Source organism: Oculina patagonica, chromosome 9 (genome assembly GCF_052425735.1).
Source record: "Oculina patagonica isolate OP01 chromosome 9, crgOcupat, whole genome shotgun sequence".
Classification (NCBI taxonomy): Eukaryota; Metazoa; Cnidaria; class Anthozoa; order Scleractinia; family Oculinidae; genus Oculina; species Oculina patagonica.
In genome coordinates this window covers 16,720,455-16,744,846 of record NC_135766.1, presented here as the reverse complement: position 1 = coordinate 16,744,846, position 24,392 = coordinate 16,720,455, and the positions used below count along the sequence as shown (strand labels likewise).

Below are 24,392 nucleotides of genomic sequence, written 5' to 3'. Positions count from 1 at the left end.
GATGTCTCGATATACGCCTTGCAGATTTTAACCGGCGAAGTTTAGATCGTTTTAGCGGAAAGTTTTTTTAAAAAATAATTACTTAATAAAAAGGACTAGTTCGCTCGGCTAAGCACGTGCAAGAACAAGACAAGTCGCACTGTTGCACATGATTGTTGCATTCGCATTTGTATTCTACATACAAGTTTGATGCTCATTTGATTTGAGGATGAGCGGTATTTGTCATTGGGGACCTCTTCTTGCCTTATCGATAATTATGACCCTGTTTCTTTGTGGACTTTATTGTACGTTGCTATGGTTTCCTCCATGGACTAGCATTGCAAGCGTGATTCACCTGGCTGTATTTGTGTCTTGGCTGGTTCTTATAATGAATTATTTCCTGAAATCAATATATCTTGGCCCAGGATATCTGCCTCTGGGTTGGAAAGCGGTAAGTCCGTTATCAGACACTGAAAGACAAAATAATAGTCATGGCTATTAATTTGAGCCATTCCCAGGATAAAGAATCTTACTAGTACCTTTTGAATCATAAAAAAAATTGATCTGGTACCATTTGAAATTAGAGGTGCCAGAATTGTATGTACAGAAGTCTCCTCTCTCAGTTTTTACCCTGTAAAAACTGAAATCTTTATTTATATAATGCTTTGTCTTACCTCAGCACCAGAACAATAGCTGATAAATTACGTCAGTTATTGTTCTGGTGCTGAGATAAGATGAAACAAAGTAAATAAAGATAATTTTAGTTTTTATAGAGTAGACATGCATCAGTTACTGTTATAATGACTACTAAAAAACATTGCGAGTTGCAGAGGAGTTGTCACACCCGTGCAAGTTAATTTTACTCACAACTTGCAATGCGCCCACCAAATAATTACGAAAATCTCAGTGATATCCACTCCTGTAGACAACTACTCTGGTTGGCTGGTTCCAACAACATTGCATTGCAGGTTGCGCTTGATATGCCCAGGGGGGGTACTTGCAGTATACATGAGGGGGAGGTCCGACGTATTTTTTGGGGTCGAAAATTTACACCCTTGGTATTTTTTTAGGTCAAGAGATCTGTCATGTATTTTTTTACGGTCTTAAAGTCTGTTTGATTAAATAAATCAGTATCGAGGTGCTAGGTCTTGTACTTTTTGGGGTAGCAAAAAATTTTGATGCCAGGTATTTTTTTTGGGTGTAAAATTTCAGGCTCACATATTTTTTTCGGTTCGCAATATGAAGCTCCGTCGGACCCCCCCCCCCTGTCATGTATACTGCAAGTACCCCCCTTCCCTGGGTTGATATGTTACATGCCGCAACTTGTCTCAGAATGTTGCGAAAATTAGAGGATAGATCAAACAGTTCAGCAACTTGCAATGCAACATTATGTTGCATTATAGTAACTCATGGCCTTAACTTGTACATAACAGGGCTGGTTTGTTCGAAAGCCGATTAACACTAACCCAGGATTAAGAGTTGATCGAGGGTTCAATTTCTCTGGTAAAAAAGTATTTTTATTGCTTATGTTTTGTGGAGTTCGAGACAAGTCCACGCCAAAACTGGAAGACAGGAAATACAAACATAAAAACCTCACTGAACATTGAAACACCTAAATCAAAATTCACGCTAATCCGGGATTAGCTTAATCGTGCTTTGAACAACTCGGCCCAGATCAATAATTTATTGTTGTTATTTTATAGGACAACAAAGAGGTTCAAGATGTTTTGCAGATGTGTGTTGTGTGCAACGGCTACAAAGCACCAAGAGCACATCACTGTAGCAAGTGTGGACGGTAATTATTTATTAACATTTACATGTACTTTAACAAAAAAGTTGGCAGATTGCTTAATCAAAGAATCACGAATCATTTTTTCCTTTTTTTGTTCTCTTCCAATGAAGCTCGGCATTAAAAAAATACTTTCATCTGCAGGTGTGTCATGAAAATGGATCATCACTGTCCGTGGATTAATAACTGTGTCGGTCATTTGAACCACAGAGCATTTACACTGTTTTTATTCTTCATTCCCATTGGATGTACACATGCAGCAGTCATATTAATATCATGTTTTATGCAGCAATTTTATTTGGTAAGTACATTATTTTAATTGGTACATGTATGTCCTGAAGTCTGTGAAAAAATAGTTTATTATTGTAATGTACGTATGGATTGAATATTGTTAGGACTCAAGATCGAAGTCTTATTTTGATTTCTTGATTTGAGGCCTTGTGCATTCCATGCCGTAACACGGATGTACGATGTTTAACTTAATGATGATGTTTTCTTGAGCTAAATCTACACCCCACTCAATACCTCTAAGTTGAAAATGTGCATATGTGCAGTAACACGCTTCGATAATATGGTCATATTATGCTGGCATTCAAAGGAATACCGACACTGTACATGTAGGAGTCAGTGTTGTTATAATTGCAGGAAAATAATTTAAATTGTTTGACTTCATTTGGGAAGTGTAACAATTGAAACACTTGACTGATCGTCCATTGGGAAGCCGTGAGGTTTGTTTCCCTTTGACCCTCAATGTATCCCTTAGAGTACCAATGTAAGTACATGTAAGCCATTTAATGTCCTTTTTTGCAGGATAGCTTTTTCCGTATTTGTTGTGATACTGCTGTTATTGTCACTGATTATTTTTTGGTCCTTTTTCAACAAACTTAGATATCTGGGAGTGTTTATCGTCGCATTGTGTTCCAGCGTAATGCAGTTGTTTCATTCACATTCTACCACATGATACTTGTACTCTTCTGCATTGGTTTGTCAGTGGGTGTCACAATAGCTGTTGGATTTCTTCTCTATCACCAGGTACAGATTCTGCATAGATTATGCAAGATTTTATCACAAAATTGACTACTTGGTTATTTCAGTGTTAGGTAAGGTAAAGTCTGTGTCCGAGCCATAAGGCTCATACAGCCGGAGCTTATCCCAGTTTCCGTTTCCGTAGCATTAAGCAACTAGGAGTATTGCTACTCCCCCCTGGATGGGATGCTAGTCCATCGCAGGGTTTCCCCCAGCAGTAAATTCGCCGGTACCCATTTATACACCTGGGTGGAGAGAGGCACTGTGAGAGTAAAGTGTCTTGCCCAAGAACACAACGCAGCGCCCCGGCCAGGCCTCGAATCCGGGCCGTTCGACTCAGTGTTAATGTACTCATTATTCTTATGTTGTTATTGTTGTTTTTTTTTATTCTGTCTTAGATGAAAGGAATATTAACAAACCAGACAGCAATAGAAGGATGGATAGTAGAAAAGGTCAAATAAAAAATAAATAAGTTTATAATTATTATTATGTTGTTTGACATAAGCGGCATTGATTTTAGTATCCAGGAGATCCAATGACTTGTGATTTAGACGCTCAGATAATTCTTTGCAGCTGATATTAATATTTGAATGTCTATGTATCTGAGACATCAAAATATTAATTTCAACTTGATTTCAACTTACTGGTTCTGCAATGTACCTTACTACATGAAATTTTCGCGACACGTTAATTTCGCGATTTTGGGGTGCACATATTTCGCGACACTTAAATTTCGCGATTTTTGCCAACATTTTGTATTTTGAATCACTTTAATTTCGCGTTTTTGAGTGAGACACAATTTACATTTTCTTGGCAATATATTTTGACATGCCTTTGAATTATGTAAAACGACTTTATCGAAGGAACAATAACGTAAAAATTAACAAAAACGCAGGGGGGGACTTAATCTCGGCAATAGCAACAACAGCAGTTCTTACAATGTCTACAAGCTTAAGTGAGTCAATTGACGACAACATCCATTTACATTGATTACTAACATATGTGAGTCACTTAATATTCGCGTCATGTTATGTTCGCGACACTTATTGTTCGCTTCACTTTAATTTCACGATTTTATTAGAATCGCGAAATTCGCGAAATTAAAGTGTCACGAAAATTTCATGTAATAAGGTAAATTATTTACTGTAATTAGCAATTTTGTAAAAACGCATTGTACATTATTGTATGATGAAAGCCTTCAACATAAAATATTCTTCAAAATGTAGAAATATGTACATTGTAACTTACTATATTACATTAATAAAAACTCTTAACAATGTTTTTATTAATTCAGTGGTTCGAAATTTTTATCTTTGAAGTTAAGCTACATAATTTGTATAAAATCTTCAGCAACATTGAGGTTGAATTTGTAAGTTTGACTTACATTGTTATTGTACTATGTTTCAATTCTCAGGCAGACAGACCTCGTGCTGATGGAGAAATTTTTAGATACCCGTATGATCTTGGTTGGAAAGAAAATTTCAAACAGGTGCAGTACTTCCTGATCGTTGCCAATCACAAACAGTTGTTTGTAAATGAAGGGGCAAGAGCAAGAAACGCACTTCGAGTTTTGGCCAAATTGACAATTGTCACAAACAACTCCAAATTTCACACGCAAGTTCGTTAACATGTGCTTAACATTGATCTGTATTCAAATTCCCTGAATCTTGCTTCGTTTTTTAGAAATTACGTATGCAAAGAACAAAGGCGTTTTGCAAAGCTTACGTTCTCCACAGTCAGCCAGCAGTATGAGTTTTTCAACACATCACGTGTAAATCTTTCCTTCTATCGTTATTTAACTGTCCGGGGAGGTTAAAAAACATGTCAGAGCCACGGAAAAGAACCTCGATAAAATGAAGTGAACACATTTTTCCAGTCCCTTGGCCCTTCGTTATATCGAGGTTCCACTGTAATACAGTCATCTGGAACAAAAGCAAAAAAATACAAATGAAACTAGTTTGATATTATGATAATTATCATGCAATGCAATTTTTTATTCCTTTTCATTGGCCTAGAGCCCACCGTGTGATCTGCAAATAACTGCCTACGGATAATGGTCTGCTCATGCACATTAGCGTCTGACAGTGATTTTGCTTAAGGTTTTGCTACAAATAATATTCTGCTCATGCATATTTGTGCCCACTTCCACAATATTGTTTTTTTCTTGCTGTTTTTTTAATTGTTTTTTCCTTTTTTTAAAAAACTTTTTGTCCAACCAATTGAATTTACCTTTGATGTTTTCTTACAGAAAAGGTTCCTCCAGACTTCCTAACCTCAAACTTTGTTATTGACACAATTAATTAGTAATTGGACCTCGTGTTGTCCAATTCAGCGAGTAATCACGCTCGTAATTTCAAATCGGCCTCGCGCTGCACGCTCGGCCAATTTCGAAAAGACTCGCCCGATTACTTCCTGAATTGTATTCCGCTCAGTTAAATATTAATTACTTGACTGTGTTTTATCAAATATAGGTAGTAACATTGAGTCAAGATTATGTTGGAGATGGATTCACTTGGCCTGTTATTGAAGGATGTGATCAGTACACACTCACTGTATGTTGATTGTTTGTCTGTTTCCTTGATTATAGCCCCCACCCTGAATAACATGTAAGTTTCCCAGGGGGGGGGGGACAGGGGGGTCTGAACCTCCCGCCTCCCGTACCTTTTAATCCCGCTTCCCGTACCTTTTACTCCCGCCTCCCGTCCCTTTCCGTAGCTGTTCTCTCCTGTTTGTTCCATGGCTATTGCGAAATATCATGAAATGTTACGAAACTTCACTCGTTTTCTCCCGGTTCCCGCCACCTTAAGAATCCCGCTTCCCGCCCCTTTTCTCCCGGGCTCCCGCCCCCTGTCCCCCTCCACTTTCCCTGCTTGAATGAGTTCACACATGAGACCTGATGTAGATAACTTTGTCGAATGCATCTTTTGGAGTGTGTGCTGTTGCATCATGCAAAAATTGCTTACAGCTCTCATCATCTGATGCAGCTTTATATGATTGTCGTGTTGTTTTGAGACTGTTTCGTTTTTTTTGTTTTGTTCACGACAATTATATTTTTGCAAGTGGTTGTAAGATTAACTTTCACCAAACCATTTATGTCAAGAATAAGTTATAAACTTGTCGATCTTTATCATCCCATATAGTTACAGTCAGGAGTTATACAGTACTTAAGGTCACTCAGGGCCAAGATTTCATTAAATTTAATACGAAATCTAAAAAACCCTGACTAAGAACCTAGCAGAACTGCAAAAAGTTAAAACAAAGGGTTCATATAAACTGTGACTTTCAAATATTAAAAGTAACCAGGCTAAAAAAAGATTTCTTGCCAAAAAGAAATAGACTCTAACGTAATTACTAAAGCTTCCCCGTAGACTACCGCCTTGTCGTGGTGGGGGAGCTTGCGTGCCTCAATGACCTTGAGAGCTATACCGTCGGGGGTCTTCCCCCAGCAGGTCTAACCTTGGCGGGCAGGTCAAAGGGTAGAGGCCAGACAAAATGGTAGTCACTGGTCCTCCAGGTTGGGGGGTTGGGCGTGCGGCTAATCCCCGCACCCTGTAAAAATATATGATTACGGAAACCGAACAGAGAATTGACGAACTCATCAGGGGGTGCCGTCGGGCGACATGCGAGCCACCCGATGATAGCTTTCTTAGCTGGAATTCTGGTGTCACGCGTATGACAGCTGCAGGGCAAAGCCGCAAGGATCCCCGTAACCTGATTAAGTCGCCTGGGATTTCCCTCGTGACACCCAAAACTACCCTGAGATTTCCGGCCTCAAGAACCCTCATGGGCTCGATGAGGATGAGTGAGTGAGTGAGTGTAATTACTAAAGCTGGCTCAATCATGGACATTTAAAACGCACATCAAGTGTTCCTGACGCTAACTACCACTTTCCAGCGACCGTGAACGGCCAACTGAACTTTTTTCCGCGTTTTTTCACCAGTAAAACATTCAAGTTTGACTAGACAAACTGTCGTGTTTTTCAACTGAACCAATTAACGTTTGGAGCATCGATATGTCAAGTTTGACAGCTCCGCCTGTGTGTTTCTACACTTGAAACAATGGTTTTGAAAACTTTTGCGTCGACTTTTTATATTTCTTCCAATCAATGAATGCCGACCGCAAAGGGCGGCTTGCCATTTCTTTCAATTGCCGCGGCAGCGATCTTTGGATCGTTTTTTTTTTTTTTACTTTGGGGGGATTTTTTTGTGTTAAACTATGTTAAATACTTTACTTGTAAAACGCAACAGTTTGTCTATACAAACTTTATTTTTTTACACGTGAGAAAACACAGAAAAAGTTAGCCATTCACGGTCAATCGAAAATGGTAGTAATCAACTTTTAAATGTGGAACTTGTGAAGGCCCTTTGTCTTCTAACTATTTGTTTAAATGTACTGCAATATGTATAGTCCTCTTCGCAGTAGTTATTCTAGTTTAGTGACCTGAATATTTTTAATTTTTCGTTGTTTCACCAGAGAGAACAATTACAGCAGAAGAAATTAAAAAGAGAAAGAACGGTAGGTTGACAAACCAGCTGAAATATTCCATTTTAGTCTAGTGATTAATCTAGGTGCTTGTGAGTATGTTTTATCCATTCTACATGTAATGTGCAAGTCTTAATATAAGTGGTAACTAACTAACTCTTGATATGTTGTTCCATTCTGTTTAATAGATTTGTTGTTCTGTAGTAAAATCCTATAATGGAAACATAATAGCTTGGCGTGAAGGTTGTAGAACATGTTTATCCACGCCATGGACAGACGAGCCTCGTATGAAACTGCAGCCAGGAGAAATTGTTCTAGTAACACGCTGGAGAAAGTATGTTTATTTTATTGGCTTCAAAAGTAGTGTATCAGCTCTCGTACGCTCAGTTGTAACTACTGCTCTTATAAATCGCTATTGCTTTGGGGGATACCGATAGGGGCATTGTTTCTGTTTTTAGTTCTATTGTTCTCTCGACACTTATCGACCCTTATCAACCTGGTGAATAGATGAACTGTGTTGCCAGTCAAACTACTTTTTTACATTTCCTTTCCTTCATGTAACTTTGTAACAATGAGAACTTTCATCTTGACTGGATGGTAAATTGTGTTTTGTTGTCAGGCGGTGGTTGTATGGTGAAAAGTCGTCTTGTAAGTCAACATCTGTCGGTAAGTGTTGTTGTTTAGTGTCGTTAAACCAAAACCAAAGTAATCATTCTGGCCAATCAAAGTGAACAAAACTCGAAGGAAATACATGTAGACGGTAAGAAGCGCGGGCAAACGCGTGCGAGCAAGTCACGATTGGTTTTGGTCTTAACTTCTAATTGGTCGATAAAGTGGCGCGAGTTCATTCAGCCAATCACTATGCGTAGTAAAGCAAAACCAAAGCAAACGCGACATAAGTGAAAATCGCTCCATATTTCAAAGCGTAAAACCAAAGCCAATGACAGCAATCACATCTGACTAATCACAATAATAAAAACCAATCAGATCTCCGAGTGAAAGACCTCGTTACCCCGTCACAGCGCGGGAAAAGTCACGAAACCCAATTCAAGTTTGCATTAACCTCCGAATGGCGCCAAGACTACACGATTGTGCTCATTGGCTATCAAGCCTGATAGCCCACTTGGCAGAACAATGCACCGGTATCGCAAAAGTCATGTTTTCACGACTGACTTTTTGCAGACCACCTTTTCGCAACTATTTACATTCATCACTGTGATGGTCTTTTATGTATTAAATATTAAAAAAAATGGTGTTAATACTGAGCTGTTATGTTATTTGTTTTGTGAAGAAACCACAGATGATGTCATCGGCAGAGCAAAGGGCTGGTTTCCTCGCCACTGTGTTGTGAGAGCAGAAGAGGAGCAATCTGCTTCCAAGAAGGACAACTGATACGCTCTTGGAACTCTTCGGGCCGATTATTTAAAAGAATTTTAGTTACATGTGCAGCTGAATCTCAAGTTTTTACAGGGAATTTGTAACCACAAACTTGATGGTGGCTAAATTGCACTTACCGCTACGACCTGGACAAGCGGTAGCCCCTGGAGAACGCGTGTAGCTATTCGGATCGGGGCACACTAGGCGACAAGTCGCAGCGACAGGTCTCTGCGACAAGTCGCTCCGTGTGTACTGCTTCAAAACAAGTCGCTGCGACAAGGCGCTTGTTTGTTGCACACGCAGCGAATTTGGAAGAGTGGGAATGTGAACTAGTTTTCCAATTCAATGTGGCAAAATACATGACGCTCTCTCATTGGTTAATAAAAATTTTGTCGCAGAGGTGTGCACATGCTGCGACAACGCTGCTTTCGCTCATTTTGTCGCTGCGATCAGTCGTACGAATTCAAACTGGTTTGAATTCGTGCGACTGATCGCAGCGACAAAGATTGTCGCAAAAATGCACCATGTCACACGAGGCAAAGCGTTGCAGCAACTTATCCCCGCGACATGCCGCCTAGTATGTCCCGACCTTTAGTTTACACGCTATTACTGTAAGATTGCATTGTGAGCACCTTTTGAAAAACGATAAAAACAAGTTAACAATTACACAACGTGCACGATTTTTTCTTTGAGTTGACTATTACTTACAGAACACTAGGAGACGCTATAACTGATGGCAGTAAAAATATCATATATTTTTGGGTACCTTTTAAGCCAAAAATTAAAGAATAACTTTCCCACAATATTGATAATGAAGGAACATTGTGCAGATTCGCCGATTTGCAATAAACCAGTGTGTACTAGTTAAATGTCAATTGGTAGGTTAGATTTTTTGTTCAAATACAAGCTATTCTTATACGCAACGTATTAGGCCTTTTGCAGCTAACGATTTCATGGTACAAACTAACATCTTGCTGGAAGGCAAGCAACGCACTCGGACATTCAATACAAGATTTTTTGTAAGATTTTTTTTTATATTTTTATATAATTTTTTTCTTTCAGCCGTTTTTAATGTGCATATCTTTTTTAAAAAAAAATTGCCCAACCCATCCCTCCTCCCACCTCCAAAAAAAATGGTCTGTCCCTTAACCAACTCCAACGGTATCCAGGGTGCCAGAATATTTTCCACCGGCCTGCCATCTGTGAGCGGGGTTGCCGCGATCGTGGCTTTATGTTTACGTACTTCTAAACTTGGCATCGTCACGCTAATACAAAGGGTACACCTGAGCATTGTAATGACGAGTGAGCCACACAGCACTGATATAAGATAAACTGAAATTATTATTCTCTAATTTTCAGTTTGTTTAATACCAGTGCTGCGTGCCTCAAAAGTGCTGGAAATAAACCAGGAATTTCCTAAGCGTTATATAGCAGGAGAAACAGTAAAAAGGCGGAATTCGAATCCATGACCTCTCTGATGGAGGAATACGCAAGATTTATAAATAGACCATGACGTTACTCACACAGCACGACCAATGCACGTGACCTCACAGCTGCTGTCAGTAATCTTTAGGAACCTGTCTGGGAACCTGTGATCATTACCAGCTCTCTCTCCTCCGCAGAGGTCTCAGGCCTCTGCGGAGGAGAGAGTTACCAGCTACATTACCTTATCCATCTCACCTTTTCCTAGTGTCGATCCTAGTGCCTTTCAAAACTAGAGAAGCCTGATCGCAGGTTAGAATCTTCGTGGGTTACCCTGAGAGACAGAAAAAGAAGGGAGTCTCTGTCTCGCAGTCGCAGGGTATCTTGCACTTGGTGAGTTATCGTCGAATAAAGAAGGGGTCTTCCGAATACATTCTTCAATCAACCTACTAACGGAGCCGACAGCAAAGAAAATAGACGGTAGGGTATAATTAAGGCCCAGTCCAAACATCGCTCCACTCATGTGCCGGACCTAATGCGATAGTTTGACGCTGTAGCCAGACTTGGGACGGCCGATAACGAAAGCGTTATCGGTCAGCGAAGAAGGTGCATATTACTGGTTAAAAGTATTTCGTGGAAACCAATGTCAGATGTAAACAATTTCGATGAAACAGCTGCGATGCGAACACAACGATTCTGTCCAAGAGTAGACAAACAATTTCTTTTTTTTAGCTAGACTTAAATATATAAAAATCATATTAAAGGAAAAGGAAATTCATTTCGCGAGATACAGAACAATTGGTTTTCTCTCGGTAAATTAACTTGTAAAGCCGGCTATTGTAAGATTTCTGTATAACTTACTTAATTATGCATACAATTTTTCAAGTAATGACTACCGTTCGAGTGTGAAGGATTATTTATATCATTAAGTATATGGGACTATACGAGAAACTTTCCGGAAACCTTTGTATCGAGCGCATCTTACTGCACAAAACGTTGTTTCACCAAGTTTGGTATCTTTGTTGTGCGGTATTTCTGGGAATGATTTTTGCTTTGAATTATTAATACATGTAACATGTCTAGCATTGGCATAACTTTTTACATGATGAAATCGATGATCGGAAAATCTATCGATCAAACGATGAAAATAAATCCCAACTGTTATTGATAGTCGATGAAAAGCCGATTGTGATTTATAAATTTTCGTCGATTATACTTATCTCGAAGCCAATTAATTAAAGAAGTCCAAAGATCGACCAAGGAATAATAGAGCAGACCGTTCCAAATAATCATGGTTTGAAGTATAGAAATACGCTTCTTGTAATTTTGTTAAATACCGTACATGTATTAGAACAGTGAAAAATCGCACGACCTTGGGTACAATTCGTGATTAATAGGTTATTTAACGACTGACGCTTTGAAAGTACTTGCCTAAAGGCTTATGCAATTTTGAGAACTTTCAAAACAATCGCTAGTACCTATTAATCTGAAGTCAGGCGGAACAATAACAGTTTCATATTTTAAAATTCTGTGGAGAATTGTACCAGATGCAAGCATAGGCAAACCACGTTTTAAATATTTTTTTGTAGCGCGACGTAAGTTTTTCAAAACATGGATTCTACTCGAGGTCATGTCTACACTAATTACATACAGTACGATGACAAAAAAGCGATTGTCGATTGAGAATCGTAAAACATTCGGAACAGGACAGCTGACAGGAGCCCAAACACAAATTTCAAAATTCATCCACATAAAAGGTGCCGTAAGTGTCTTGGAGGTTTTCACCCAAAGAAAACATGCCCAGCACGCCTTTGCAAGTGCAAGAAGTGCTCAAAAATTGTCGTAGGGGCAAGCTTGAGTAAAGACAAAAAGGAATGGCTGCGTAGATTACAAAACAAACCTGAACAAAGAAACATAATATATAACATTGTTTAAAACTTAAGTATTAGATAAAGTTTTTCTTCAGAGTTTTGATTGGCTTACGTAAAGATGGATTTCCACTGTCGCGAAAATATAAATGTACTTTCAAAACGTACGTGGGAAATTCCCACTGTCGCGTAAAAAGTTATAAAGAGCGTTTCTTTTTTACGTGCGTTGAACCTACGTAAATGCCCGCCATCCTTAATTTTGGAGCCAATTCAAAAATCAAGGATATCGCGGGTTATTTGTTTTGCCTGCTGCCAAAGTAATGGCACCCGCTGTAGACAAGGGCTTCCTTCTGTTTTTTTTAACCTTCGGCAAAGACGTAAGAGAAGATGAAAATATCGCATGAAATATTAAGTAAGACCGTTAAAGCGTTATCAAGTGGGCAAATATATACCACATCCTAGTAAAAGAAATGCGTAAATATGACCACAAGTCATCTTATAAATACTTCCGATAGACACCAAAAAGATTTGAGTAGGCCTTCCCGGCTTCCCGATTCACAACCCCCGTGACCTGACGCCAGGCGTTTTCTTTCGCTACTGCGTTCTTGTAATTTGGGTCTCGTATTTCTGGACATTTTCGAACTTCATCTATTAGAAGTGCTTCTACATCTGAATGTTTTACACAGGGACCGTGCAGAGGGAGGGGCTAGGGGGGCTTTAGCCCCCCACTTTTGTGCAAAAATAAATAAAATAAAAAAATTAACGAAGCAAAAAATTTGTTAGTTAAGTAATAAGGGACAAAAGTTACTGGCAAAGTAGACGCGCAGATAGGTTAACAACAAACATTGTCATAAATTAGTTATAAGTCGCTATAATTATCGAAAAAATTTTCAGTTGTAGCCTTGTGCTAGTACAGGTTTATGTCTTTTAAATGGCTTCTTTTTGCAGGCGGACCTCTCAGGAAAACGGAATCGGTTAATTTCAATCCGAATTCATGACTGGGTTAAGTTTATAAGGCTCCCAAACAAATTGTTCAGTTGATTGCCGAGTCCAGTTGACAGAGGTACGATAACAACAATCCCGACCTTGATCTTTTAACAATGAGCATAAAATTAGTGCTCCTCTTTTTATGTTTTTATAATGAAATTAAACGCTAAAATATTGTTAAAATTCATTTTTAAACTTTAAAAACTTTAAAAAAGTAGACGACGTTTCGGCGCTGCTCTAAAGAAGTGATAGTTAAAATAAGAATATATATACAGTAACGTGAAACAATAAAAATAGTTGTGTGTCCTATGGGCATAATACGTAAAGTAAAACAATGGAAAAACTAAAAGTTCTAATTAAAAATAGGGAAGTGTCAAGTAAATAATTTGGCGCGGATAGAGTCACTCTGGGTGTTCAGGGAAGGATTAATGTCCCTGATGAACAGCATTTCATATACGAGGCAGTCAAACTTGCTTCTGCATTTCTTTAACACTTTGAAAAGGTGATTAATCTTTGCTTCTTTGCTGCCATGTTGTGCCTCAAGGTGTTTACCGATCGCAGAATAACGGTGCTCACTAATGCGTTGATGTAGGTGTCGGGCAGTTTTATCTTAATCAGCGAGAAGCTTCACGGATTGGTGAGCAACGTTTCTTTATGGAGATGAAATTTAGTTTGCTATTTATAAATGTATTTTTCTTCATTTTAGAGGAATTAACATCAAAATTTTCAAGCATATACCCCCCCTCCCCCCCACCACCGCTAATTTCGCTCACGCGTCCGTCTTTAGCCCCCCCACTCGAAAACTTGCTGCGCGGGCCCTGTTACATTCAACTGCAAGCAAGGCTGATCATACTACGTGAAAAATAGGCTTTGCGAGACAACACCACGACTGGAACCGATACAGCAGGATTGCAACCGCGGACAGCTGTTTCGTTCTTATTGGAACTCATCAGCGCGGTGTAGCGAATCTAAATGACGCCAGCCCAAAGGCCAACGCAAATAAATTGCCCAATAACCCGTACACTGTATCAAGTTCCGTACTTTGAACTTACTTGTCCCCCAAATCACGCGCTGCCACATCACGTGTTTCGGGGGACAAGAAATTCAAAGTGTCACGATGGAGTCTCGCAAAGCAAAATAACTTAAATGTGGTAGGCACAGCCATTCCGAACATTTAAGCGCATGGACAAAAGTGTACGGGTTATTGGGCAATTTATTTGCGTTGGCCTTTGGGCTGGCGTCATTTAGATTCGCTACACCGCGCTGATGAGTTCCAATAAGAACGAAACAGCTGTCCGCGGTTGCAATCCTGCTGTATCGGTTCCAGCAACTGGATATCGGCCATTATTATTCATTCAAAATATTTCTCCGTTTCTGATTGGCTTTCAATCCCCGGTTAATTCCAGCTAACCGGCTAGCGTCGATCAAATTTGGAATCTCGTTCCCAAGAAAGACGGTCTGCATGCATAATAAATGTATGTGGCTGTGCGGAAATCTTGCCGTTCCATCTCATTTTAGTCTTGTAAAAGTGCTTCTTTAAACGAGAGGTTGTGTGACATTTCCGTAAGTTCATGTAACTTTGTAAATTTTAAGAGTCGCGAATTAGCTGTTCGCGTAGTATGCAGAGGTCAGATGAATTATTTTGAATCAACTCAACCGCGCTCAATAGAATCGCTTACTGCATCTCAATCTACATATAGTATTTTGGATCAGCAAAAAAGTTATTACATAGAAATTCTACAAAAATTGTAGACTCCCGTACAATTAGCAAACTGAAGTCCGCGTACGGGTGCCTAACGAATAGCCACTATTATATATAATAATGGTTCAATAGATCTTTTTTTCTAATCAATAGAATGGAAATCACCGAACATTGTTGTGTTTAAAAGCGAGAATACGGGTTATGCTGATAAAGAAATGGGAGACAATGACAACAGCTTAAGAGGTTAGAAAAAGAGCTTAACGGCAAGATAAGTAGCTTATCATTATATGTTGAACCAACAGAATAATGGTGTTATTTTTAATAGTATAATGACTGAACAATTTAGGTTTGGAAGAAATGAACACATATTTCACCAGCAAAATAAAATCAAATTTAGATACTTTTAACAGTGTTATCATTACCAGCCTATATTTAGCAATTTTACCAAAAGTTTACGGGAAAGTGAAATTTACCCGTGCTTCTTACTTTGGACGATTGACGAAAATAAGAAGAGTAAAACTGGAGGAAAGCAGTAATTGTATAAAAACGTAAATGAAAATTAGTTAGGTTCAAGTGGGAAAGGCCAGGCCCGTTTAAATTGAGCGTCTTGAAGGATGAAAGCAAAGAAAATCACTGGATAATGTTTCAGAAATTATTTGACATTTTCATTTTTCATTTAGAAAAAAAAGAGTTTTACAAGAAGAAGGGAAATGAGGAGTACAATAAAAAGAATTTTAGCGACGCCATTCACTTCTACACGGAAGGAATTATAGTGAAGTGCAGTGATAAAGAACTGCAGTCCAAACTGTACAGTAACAGGGCAAAAGCACATTTGCACTTGGGTAAGATTGTTTTTATTTTTATTATTATATGGTATTAAAAGAATGGTCAACACCTAATTTTTTCCTTCCAAATTTAAACACAACTTAACCTTTTAAAATTTTCAACTGAAAGGTATAAGAAAAGAAAGAAATTTTGGAGGTAATTCATTTCAATCAGCATTGCTTCAGAATAGATGGAATACTTAGAGCTCTGCCATTCCATATACTAGCTTCCTGTAAATATATTTGCCAGGGAATTATGAGCAATCACTGAGTGATGCAACGGCTGCCACTGATTTACAACCAACTTTTCTCAAGGCAATTGAGAGAGGTAAGACCTTAAACTGCAGAAGTTACACTACAGGGCCGTAACTAGCACGAGGCAAGACGAGGCACTTGTCTCGTCTTGATTTTAACCAAAAATTAAAAAAAAAACATTGGTTAGAAAAGAAATCCTCAGAAAGGCCGGGTGCTTGAAATCAAATTAAAGACATGCCGACACGAACTCCACATGTGTGTTTCGTTGTCGCTTCGCATTAGCATGTCGTAAGGGATTTACCCTTTTTGAATGAGATGATCGGAGGGTTTTTAAAAATTGTTTTCAGCAAAGGCTGATTTTGTATAAGGCTCCAGTGTTCCATCAGTATCTGTTTTACATTTTTAAGTGCCGGGTGGTGCGTAGCTGATTTGCTTATATTAGCGTCAAAAAGGTAGTGTTAGCTAAGACCTCTATATAAACTCGATGAATTTCGCCTGCTCTTGTGGTTTCGTTATTTACGCTTTTACTAGTAAATACAAAATTTGACAGCTTTAAATTGATAAAAGGAAAACCAGTCGTCCCGCACACTTCTGTGCAGGAAGAGTAATGGGAAGGGGGAGGTTTGGCGTATATAGCAAAGACGAAAAACAAGAAAGAAAGGGTATAGGCATATGCACAGGAAATCATTTGCCAAAGTATGTAAAAAGAAATGAGAAGTGCCATTTTACACTTGAACAAGATTGATTTTTTTTACGAATTACTTCATGAAAAATGCTCAAAATAGCGTTTCAGAGCTTCTATATTTCAAAATTTTTCGGGGGGCATGCTCCAAAGTCCGCTTGCGGCGAGAGCCTTCGGCGCTCGGTTTTGCTCCATCTATGTCAGAGGTCTGGTTACGGCCCTGCACTAGCTTTGGCGATTTCTCAGCTATCCGGCTGCAGACATTTTTAATGTCAATAAACATGAGTCTTAATTATTTCGAAACCGTGATTTCAGCCTCTAATGTTGAAGGTGAAAAAAGTGAAATAAAACTTGCCGGAAGAGTTTTCTGTAGACATTAACTCAACATTGGGATCGTTAGAACTGAGTGTCAGTTGTCATCAAATCTATACTTTTTAAGTTTTTAATTTAGCAATATTCAGGTAATATAATCTGTGGTGACAATGACACAACCTGGTATTTAAAGGTATTAGAGCCCTGGGTTAAGGTTGGAAATGACAAATAAGTACAAAAATCATTAGCAAAGGAGTCTGTGTTAGTCCCATGAAGTATGATCCTATCGGAAGTGTTGGCTGCTTGAAACTGCTTAAAACGGAAGTTAGCTAGCGAATCATGACCATTAGATTTATATTTTATCCTAGGAGCAAATGCCTGTATGAAGATGGACCGCGTGGAAGAAGCAATTACATGGTGCGATAAGGGGCTAGCAGTATCCTTTATACACAAACTGTTACTAGATGTATCGTATACCATAAATTACCCTTTGTTTGTACCTTTAGTTATCGTTTCGCTTGGAGATAACCATTCTTATTAAAAACTAGCAATGATATATTGCAATTCCTGCATTTTGATGGGTTGATAGCCAATGGTATATGAGCTCATATACAAATGACCACAAATACTGGACGATGATGCAGCAGGCCCTTCAGTCCTGCGAAAAGGGAGCCCTTCTCTGGCTGGAATTTTCGAAAAGGTAAGTTTTGATCCCTATAACTTTCGGATCACTAGACTTTCAGCTAGGAAATCCGAACAGATAAAAAAGATTTAGGGGATAAACATATGCCTATATCTACCGTTTAAATACTAAAATATGTTTAACGGTGCTATCTTTAAGTGGTTTTGAACTATATTCTCGATGGGTGCCCCTGATGGAAGCTATGACAATCACAAGTACGTTGCTGTGGTTTCATTGATTGTAAAGCGGCGACAACTATCTTTACTAAACATCTAAATAAACTGTTTTTATCCCAAAATTTCGTCATCGTCGTGTAGTTATAAAGACGCAGAATTTTTTGAAGTCGTGAGCACTACTTTTTAGGGCTGAAATGCAAATGATTGTGCCACGATTTTCAAGGTAAAACAAAGAACGACCAAGTCAACAAACTGCCTCGAAACAATAGAGCAAGAACAATAGCTCCGACCGGCACGGGAAAATTCGATCGCCACGTTTTCATTACCATTTCCGTGATGGTTTTATTTCATAACAAACACCACATGTTGTCAACCTATCCGGGACATTTTCGCTGCTTTAAAGACACAAATTAGAGAACTTCTTTTACTACTATAAAAAAATAATTGAACTCTCCCATTGGCCCCATGTTGTTGCACAGGTAGCCAAAGCTTAAGATACGACTAAAAATGGGTAAAATGATCTAAAATTATCAACTGTTTATTGTTTTTTCAATCTAAGATTACATCTTCATGTACCGTATTTACTCGAATAAGCGCCGCCCCCGAATAAGCGCCGCCCTCGAATAAGCGCCGCATTTGGGACAAAAAAGTTAATAAGGGCCGCCCCCGAATAAGCGCCGCAGTACTGATGCGGCGCTCGTTCGAGGAATTCCGTTTTACTTAAAACAGCACTACAAAACAACTCTAAAACAACAAAAGCGATGTTTTGCAGTTCTAAGTGATTGTTTAACTGCTTGCCCATTAGTTTTCTATCCAACATTCTTACAACACGTAGTTCTCTAAATGTTGTGAATTCCTCTAACTTTGCCAGGATAGCTAGCTCCACTTCTTTCTTTAGCAAGAGACGAATACTGACAATTAAAAGACGCTATTTTCAATTACTGTAGAAGATAAGATTCTTGGTTGCGTCCACATTTTAAATAAGCGCCGCCCTCGAATAAGCGCCGCAACTGAGGCGCAAAAAAATTAATAAGCGCCGCGGCGCTTATTCGAGTAAATACAGTAAGCTTTGTTCTACGAGTGAAAGTTAGCATAATATGCTAATTCTTAAATTGCTCTCAACTTTCAAACTGAAACGAAAGGTCGCACACTGGATCCGTCAGAATGCCGAATCGTGTTCGTGAAATGAGCTGTAATTCTCAAAGTTTACCTATCATGTGTCTCACTAGGAAAAACACGCACAAAAGCCAAAATTTACCACCATGCGCCACCTAAAATTCCCAGCGTTACCCAGGGGAGTACACGGCATTCCCACAGACCTCACCCTTCTATTTAAGTGCAGCCTGCTAGATAATTCAGCCAGTTCCAGTAAAGTTTAGGTCTCGGTACCCTTGCTAGGAGAGTTCGTCCCACCCTCCTCCCCGCAGCGATGGAACATATTCTCTCATAGTCTGCCGACTCGCAAAGCCTCGGGCCGATTCTCCCATATCTTAGTGCATCTGGGTCCATTTGGCTTTGTGTGTGGGTGGACCTGGTGAGAATATATTACTTTCTCACCAAAACGCCACTCTCTAGGGGAGATGTTGAATTTTGTTTGTTTACACCTCATTCCTGAGCTCATGAATATGTGTCACATGTGACATTCCATACACCTCCCCTGGCTTCAAATTGAATATGATTAAATACAGAGGAGCTCGGGCCAAGGATGATTCGTAGAGGTTTTACCACCGGGATATTGTCGTTTTACAGGGAAAAGATGTAGCATTGGGTACTTTTTCGGTATGTATTTATAGAGTGACTATCGAAGCCTTTGAGTTTGAGCCGTTTTGGGTTAAAAAAAAATTGAGAATCACAGCTCATTTCATGAACATGGTCGGCATTCTGACGGATCGAGTGTGCGACCTTTCGCTTCGCTTTGATAGTTGAGAGCAATTTTAGGATTAGCATATTATGCTAATTTTCACTAGTAGAACAAAGCTTACATGAATATGTAATATAAGATTGATAAAACAATAAGAGATTTTGAAAAGCATATACACGTATATGCGAAAATAATCGTAATCAAATGACGTTTCGGCATCATCTTGACGCCTTTTTCAAGACTGAAATAAAATTAAATATACGATGTCGTTGAAGAGTTTCTGAATTTGCATAAAGCAAAAATTCCTAGCTGAATACTTTTGCACGGACAGGGTCTGTTTGCACAACATGTTGCACGCGTTTGGCCACCCTATTGCGATATGTTGCTGCATGTTGGATGGCGAAAACTGAACTAGTGCGCATGCTCTGGCGCAAAAATGTTGCGCGAACGTGGCGAAACGAGTACAACATCATGCAACATCCAAAAATGTTGCATGATTGTTTCTGCGTGCGTTAACTCGTCGTAGAGTTAATTGTAGACGAAAACCGCCTCTTCATAACCACTAGCCTAAAATAACCAACTTTTTCCTCTTCGGGAAAAGTGGCACTTATTCTTACCTTGAGTTATCCTGTTATACTTCTCTGGATTTCTTCCTTTATTTGTACTAAAAGATTGACAACAATAACAAGAAGTTGTTAGAATTAAAACTGCAGTGTCTGGAAGAACAAAATAAGCAGCGAGCGACGGAGAAGTCACAAACTGAAACTATAAAACGCACGGTAAGACTAATAAACAATAAACAAGAAAGAAAACCGACTGACTGGTACATCACTAGGGATACCACGTTTAGTGTTTGGGAATATTAATGTCAGTAATGAAATGCTACTTCCGTTATTTAACATTACATTATTACACAACTAAGGTATTCAGGGGACAAATACCTAAAATCAACATATCAGACTGTTCCATAGCCGATCCGATATTTTCTAACTATTAGACTAGGTATTGTTCAGAATGATCCTGCACAATGTTCGTATGGCTTACAAAAGTAAGAAAATAAACTTAAGTGTCATGAAAAACCATTTCATACTTTTATTAGCTTTTTTTTTTTTAAAAAAAAAAAACAATCTTAGGGAATTCTTTTCCGAACGAAGCGCCCGGTGGGTCCGTGTTCAGAATCCTGTCCTTTTTATCCTTTCAACTTTTTCGCTTATATAGCTAGAAAAATCATTTTCAGAATATTGGCCCTCGGTGCTTGGTCCATACCGTCAAGACCTCGGCCCGATATTCTCCCAGTACGGACCTCGCGCTCGGTCTATGATAAATACTTATTTTATGCAAAGGCTGCATGTCACTCGAATTTGGCGCGCATTTTCCAATAGCGTCAAGAGACAAAAACGTGCTTATAATTGACTGCCGACTTAAGCTCGAGGTAGTATTAGAGCTAATATAAGTCGAAACGAAAAAATATTTTTACATCGCAAAACAAATTTATCTTTTCTTTGTCAAACAGGTATCCACATTTAGCCAGGCCGCAGAAGAAGAATTGATGCATCGCAATCTTGGCCATTCTTGTTTACGTTTACGTTTTTGATTTCAAGAAAGCCATAGACCTACATCTTGAAATTGTCAAACAAATGGTAAACAAGAGGGAAGGAGCTGCTTACAACATTCTTGGCAGTGTTTTTTTCGGTAAAGGTAATTTCGAAAAAGCCATAGACTTCTACAACGTGTCTCTTGAAATTGCCAGAGAAGTAGGAGACAAGCCTGTCGAAGGAGCTAGTTACAACAATCTTGGTCTCGTTTTTCAAAGTAAAGGTGATTTCCCAAAAGCAGTTGAAAACTTTTCATCATATCTTAAAATTGCCAAAGAGGTGGGAGACAGGTCTATGGAAGGACGTGTTTATAGCAATCTTGGCGATTCCTTTGTCCGTCTTGGTGATTTCAAAAAAGCCATGGACAATTACGACCAGTCTCTTAAAATCGCCGAAAAGGAAGGAGACAAATCTATGGAAGTATCTGCTTACAACAGACTTGGAATGGCTTATTTCCAGCTCGGTGATTTTAAGAGAGCTATAGACTGCGAAGAACGATGTCTTACCCTTGCTCAAGAGGTGGGTGATACGTCTGGGGAAAGAAATGCCTATGGTTTACTTGGTGCTTCTTTTCACTGTCTCGATGATTTTAAGAAAGCTATACACTACTACAACCTATATCTCAAATTTGCAAGTAATGCAAAAGAAAGCTCTGGCAAGGAAGTAAATGCCTATAACTGTCTTGGCAAAGCTTTTTGGGGCCTTGGTGATTTGAGTAAAGCTGTAGACAACTTCAACCTATCACTTAAAATTGCCAGAGAAGTTGGAGACAAATCTAGGGAAGGAACTGCTTACAACAATCTTGGCAATGCTTTTTACAGCATGTGTGAGTTTCAAAAAGCCATAGACAACCATACACTATATCTTGAAATTGCCAAAGAGGTGGGAGACAAGTCTGGGGAGCGAAGGGCTTATAGAAAACTTGGCAATGCCTTTATCCATCTCGGTGATTCAAAAAGCGCCCTAGACAACCACGGCCAATGTCTTAAAATTGCCATAAAGGAAGGAGATAAATCTATGGAAGGATCTGCTTATAACAATCTTGGAAATGCTTACTATGGGCTTAGTGATTTCGAAAACGCCAGGAAAAACTACAGCCTGGGTCTACAAATTGCCCAAACGGTGTCAGACTAGTACATGGAAAGCGTTGCTTATGGCGGTCTTGGTATTGTTTTCGGAAGTCTCGGTGATTTTAAGAAAGCCATAGACTACCACAACCTACATCTTACTACTGCCAAAGAGGTAGGAGACAGGACTGGTGAAGGAAATGCGAATGGCAATCTCGGCACTATGTTTCAATGTCTCGGAGATTTTCAAAAAGCCCTAGAGTACCATCAACGACATCTTGAAATTGTCAAAGAAGTGGGAGACAAGTCTCTTGAAGGAATGGCTTATGGAAATCTGGGTAATACTCTTTGTAAAGTAAAAGATTTCCAAAATGCCATCAAGAACTATGAGCTAAGTCGTGAAATTGCTATCGAGCTGGGAGACAAGCATGGGGAAGGAAATGCTTATAGCCAGCTTGGCAGTGCCTTATATATTCTTGGTGACTTCGAAAAAGCTCAAGACTACTACGAGCAACATCTTAAAATTTCCAAAGAGGTGGGAGACAGGACTGGGGAAGGCAGAGCTTATTCCAATCTTGGCCAAGTTTTTTTCGGTCTTGGTAAATTTGATAAAGCCATACACTACTTCAACCTCGATCTTAAAAATGCCAAAGAAGTGAAGGACAGGTTTGGCGAAGCTCAAGGCTATCAAGGACTTGGTCACGTCTTTGAATCACTGAACCGCTTACCAGAAGCTTTAGAATCTTACGAAATGAGCGTGAGATTGTTCAATGATTTGAGAAGCCTCCTTGAATTTAAAGATGAGTGGAAAATAAATTTCCGCAATGAGTTTCGCGAAGCTTACACTGGCTTGTGGAGAGTTCTATTAAATCAAGGCAAGATTGGTGAAGCTCTCTTTGCCGCCGAGGAGGGGCGAGCCCAAGCCCTAACTGATCTTTTGAAATCTCATTATGGTGTTCAACCTAGTCATTCCATGTTGGGTGAACGGGATGAAAAGGAATTTAAATCGCCTAGTTACATTCCATCAAGCATAGTTTTCCAAGCACTTCATGAAGGATCAGTGAATTTCTGGGTACTAGAAACTACAACAGGATCCATTCAGTATAGACGAAAGAAGCTTGATGATCCCATCGCATGGGATGATGTCATTGACTTTTTTCAGTCGTCTATAAAGAATTCCTATAAAGAAATTGGCGTTCGCTCTGACGTCAGGTGCGAAGATCGTTCTTTGGATGCGTTAAGGGACGATACACCAACGACGGACGAGAACGGCCCTGATAAGGAAAGTTTACAACCTTTTCTTCAAAAAAGTTCTTTGCACACCTTGTATGACATCATGATTGAACCGATTGCAGAGCTGGTGCAAGGTAGCGAGCTAATTGTTGTCCCAGATGGTCCACTGTGGCTGGTGCCTTATGCTGCACTTGTGGATCACAATTCCAAATACCTGTGTGAATCTTTTAAAGTCCGGCTTGTTCCCTCGCTGACCACTTTGCAGCTGATTGCTGAGTGTCCAGAAGAACTTCAAATTAGGAGTGATGCGTTATTGGTGGGAGATCCATGGTATGAAGAAGTTGTTGAGAAAAGGGGAAAAAAAAGAAAACCGCTACTGAAACAGCTTCCATTTGCCAGAAAGAAAGTGGAAATGATTGGGGAGATTCTCCAGGTAACACCTCTCATTGGAAAAGAGGCCACAAAGAACGAGGTGTTAAAACGACTCAGTTCTGCTGCTTTAGTTCACATTGCAGCACATGGGAGCATGGAAACAGGGGAAATTGCTTTGACCCCAGACCCAAATCGAACTTCCCAGATCCCCAAAAGGGAAGATTACACCTTAACAATGGCAGATGTGTTGGGCGTTCGACTTCGAGCAAGACTGGTTGTGCTTAGTTGTTGTCACTCCGGTAAAGGTCAAATTAAGGCCGAAGGTGTCGTTGGCATTGCACGAGCCTTTCTAGGCGCTGGTGTTCGCTCAGTTTTGATGTCACTGTGGGCGATCAACGACGAGGCAACCATGGAATTCATGGCCATTTTCTATCATCAACTTGTGAAAGGGAAAAGTGCAAACGATTCTCTGAATCAGGCAATGAAAAGTTTAAGGGAATCAGACAAGTACAATCATGTTAAGCATTGGGCGCCTTTTGTACTGGTCGGCGATGACGTCACCCTAGAATTTGAAAAAAGGAAATGAGACATCGCCAATGAGAAATACTTATTCGCTTATACGTATTGGTGCATACGTATAGAGAATTTGGTTTCATTTTGATGCTTCATGGAAGCCAGCCTTGGTTTAAGTTCTAGAAGAT

General features: G+C 39.4%; 2 protein-coding genes across 3 annotated transcripts; both read left to right on the top strand.

Moving 5' to 3' along the window:
- Positions 1 to 34: 34 nt before the first annotated feature.
- On the top strand, positions 35 to 9,324 carry LOC144666965 (palmitoyltransferase ZDHHC6-like). 2 transcript variants are annotated; one of them, XM_078528418.1, is made up of 11 exons: positions 35 to 430; positions 1,683 to 1,774; positions 1,913 to 2,069; positions 2,657 to 2,800; positions 3,193 to 3,246; positions 4,209 to 4,283; positions 5,266 to 5,346; positions 7,268 to 7,309; positions 7,465 to 7,610; positions 7,896 to 7,924; positions 8,568 to 9,324. In XM_078528418.1, coding segments are annotated over exons 1-11 (1,044 nt in total). In that variant the 5' UTR covers positions 35 to 208; the 3' UTR covers positions 8,570 to 9,324. The 2 variants fall into 2 exon arrangements, with proteins under 2 accessions (XP_078384544.1, XP_078384543.1); XM_078528417.1 differs by having other exon boundaries at positions 7,896 to 7,942.
- Positions 9,325 to 14,811: 5,487 nt separating this feature from the next.
- LOC144664980 (tetratricopeptide repeat protein 4-like) lies at positions 14,812 to 21,018 on the top strand. The gene is made up of 6 exons (XM_078526172.1): positions 14,812 to 14,875; positions 15,313 to 15,474; positions 15,707 to 15,784; positions 17,074 to 17,141; positions 20,096 to 20,203; positions 20,938 to 21,018. The coding sequence occupies exons 1-6, from the start codon at positions 14,848 to 14,850 to the stop codon at positions 21,016 to 21,018; spliced, it is 525 nt and encodes a 174-aa protein (XP_078382298.1). The 5' UTR covers positions 14,812 to 14,847.
- The last annotated feature ends 3,374 nt before the right edge of the window (positions 21,019 to 24,392 follow it).

Excerpts from the sequence above, each read along its gene's own strand:
- LOC144666965 (XM_078528417.1), top strand. The coding sequence starts at position 209 with ATGAGCGGTATTTGTCATTGGGGACCTCTTCTTGCCTTATCGATAATT. Across the intron at positions 5,347-7,267 it reads GTGATCAGTACACACTCACT|AGAGAACAATTACAGCAGAA; the intron begins GTATGTTGATTG and ends TTGTTTCACCAG. Across the intron at positions 7,310-7,464 it reads AATTAAAAAGAGAAAGAACG|ATTTGTTGTTCTGTAGTAAA; the intron begins GTAGGTTGACAA and ends TCTGTTTAATAG.
- LOC144664980 (XM_078526172.1), top strand. The coding sequence starts at position 14,848 with ATGGGAGACAATGACAACAGCTTAAGAG. Across the intron at positions 14,876-15,312 it reads CAATGACAACAGCTTAAGAG|AAAAAAAAGAGTTTTACAAG; the intron begins GTTAGAAAAAGA and ends TTTTTCATTTAG. Across the intron at positions 20,204-20,937 it reads CTGAAACTATAAAACGCACG|GTATCCACATTTAGCCAGGC; the intron begins GTAAGACTAATA and ends TTTGTCAAACAG.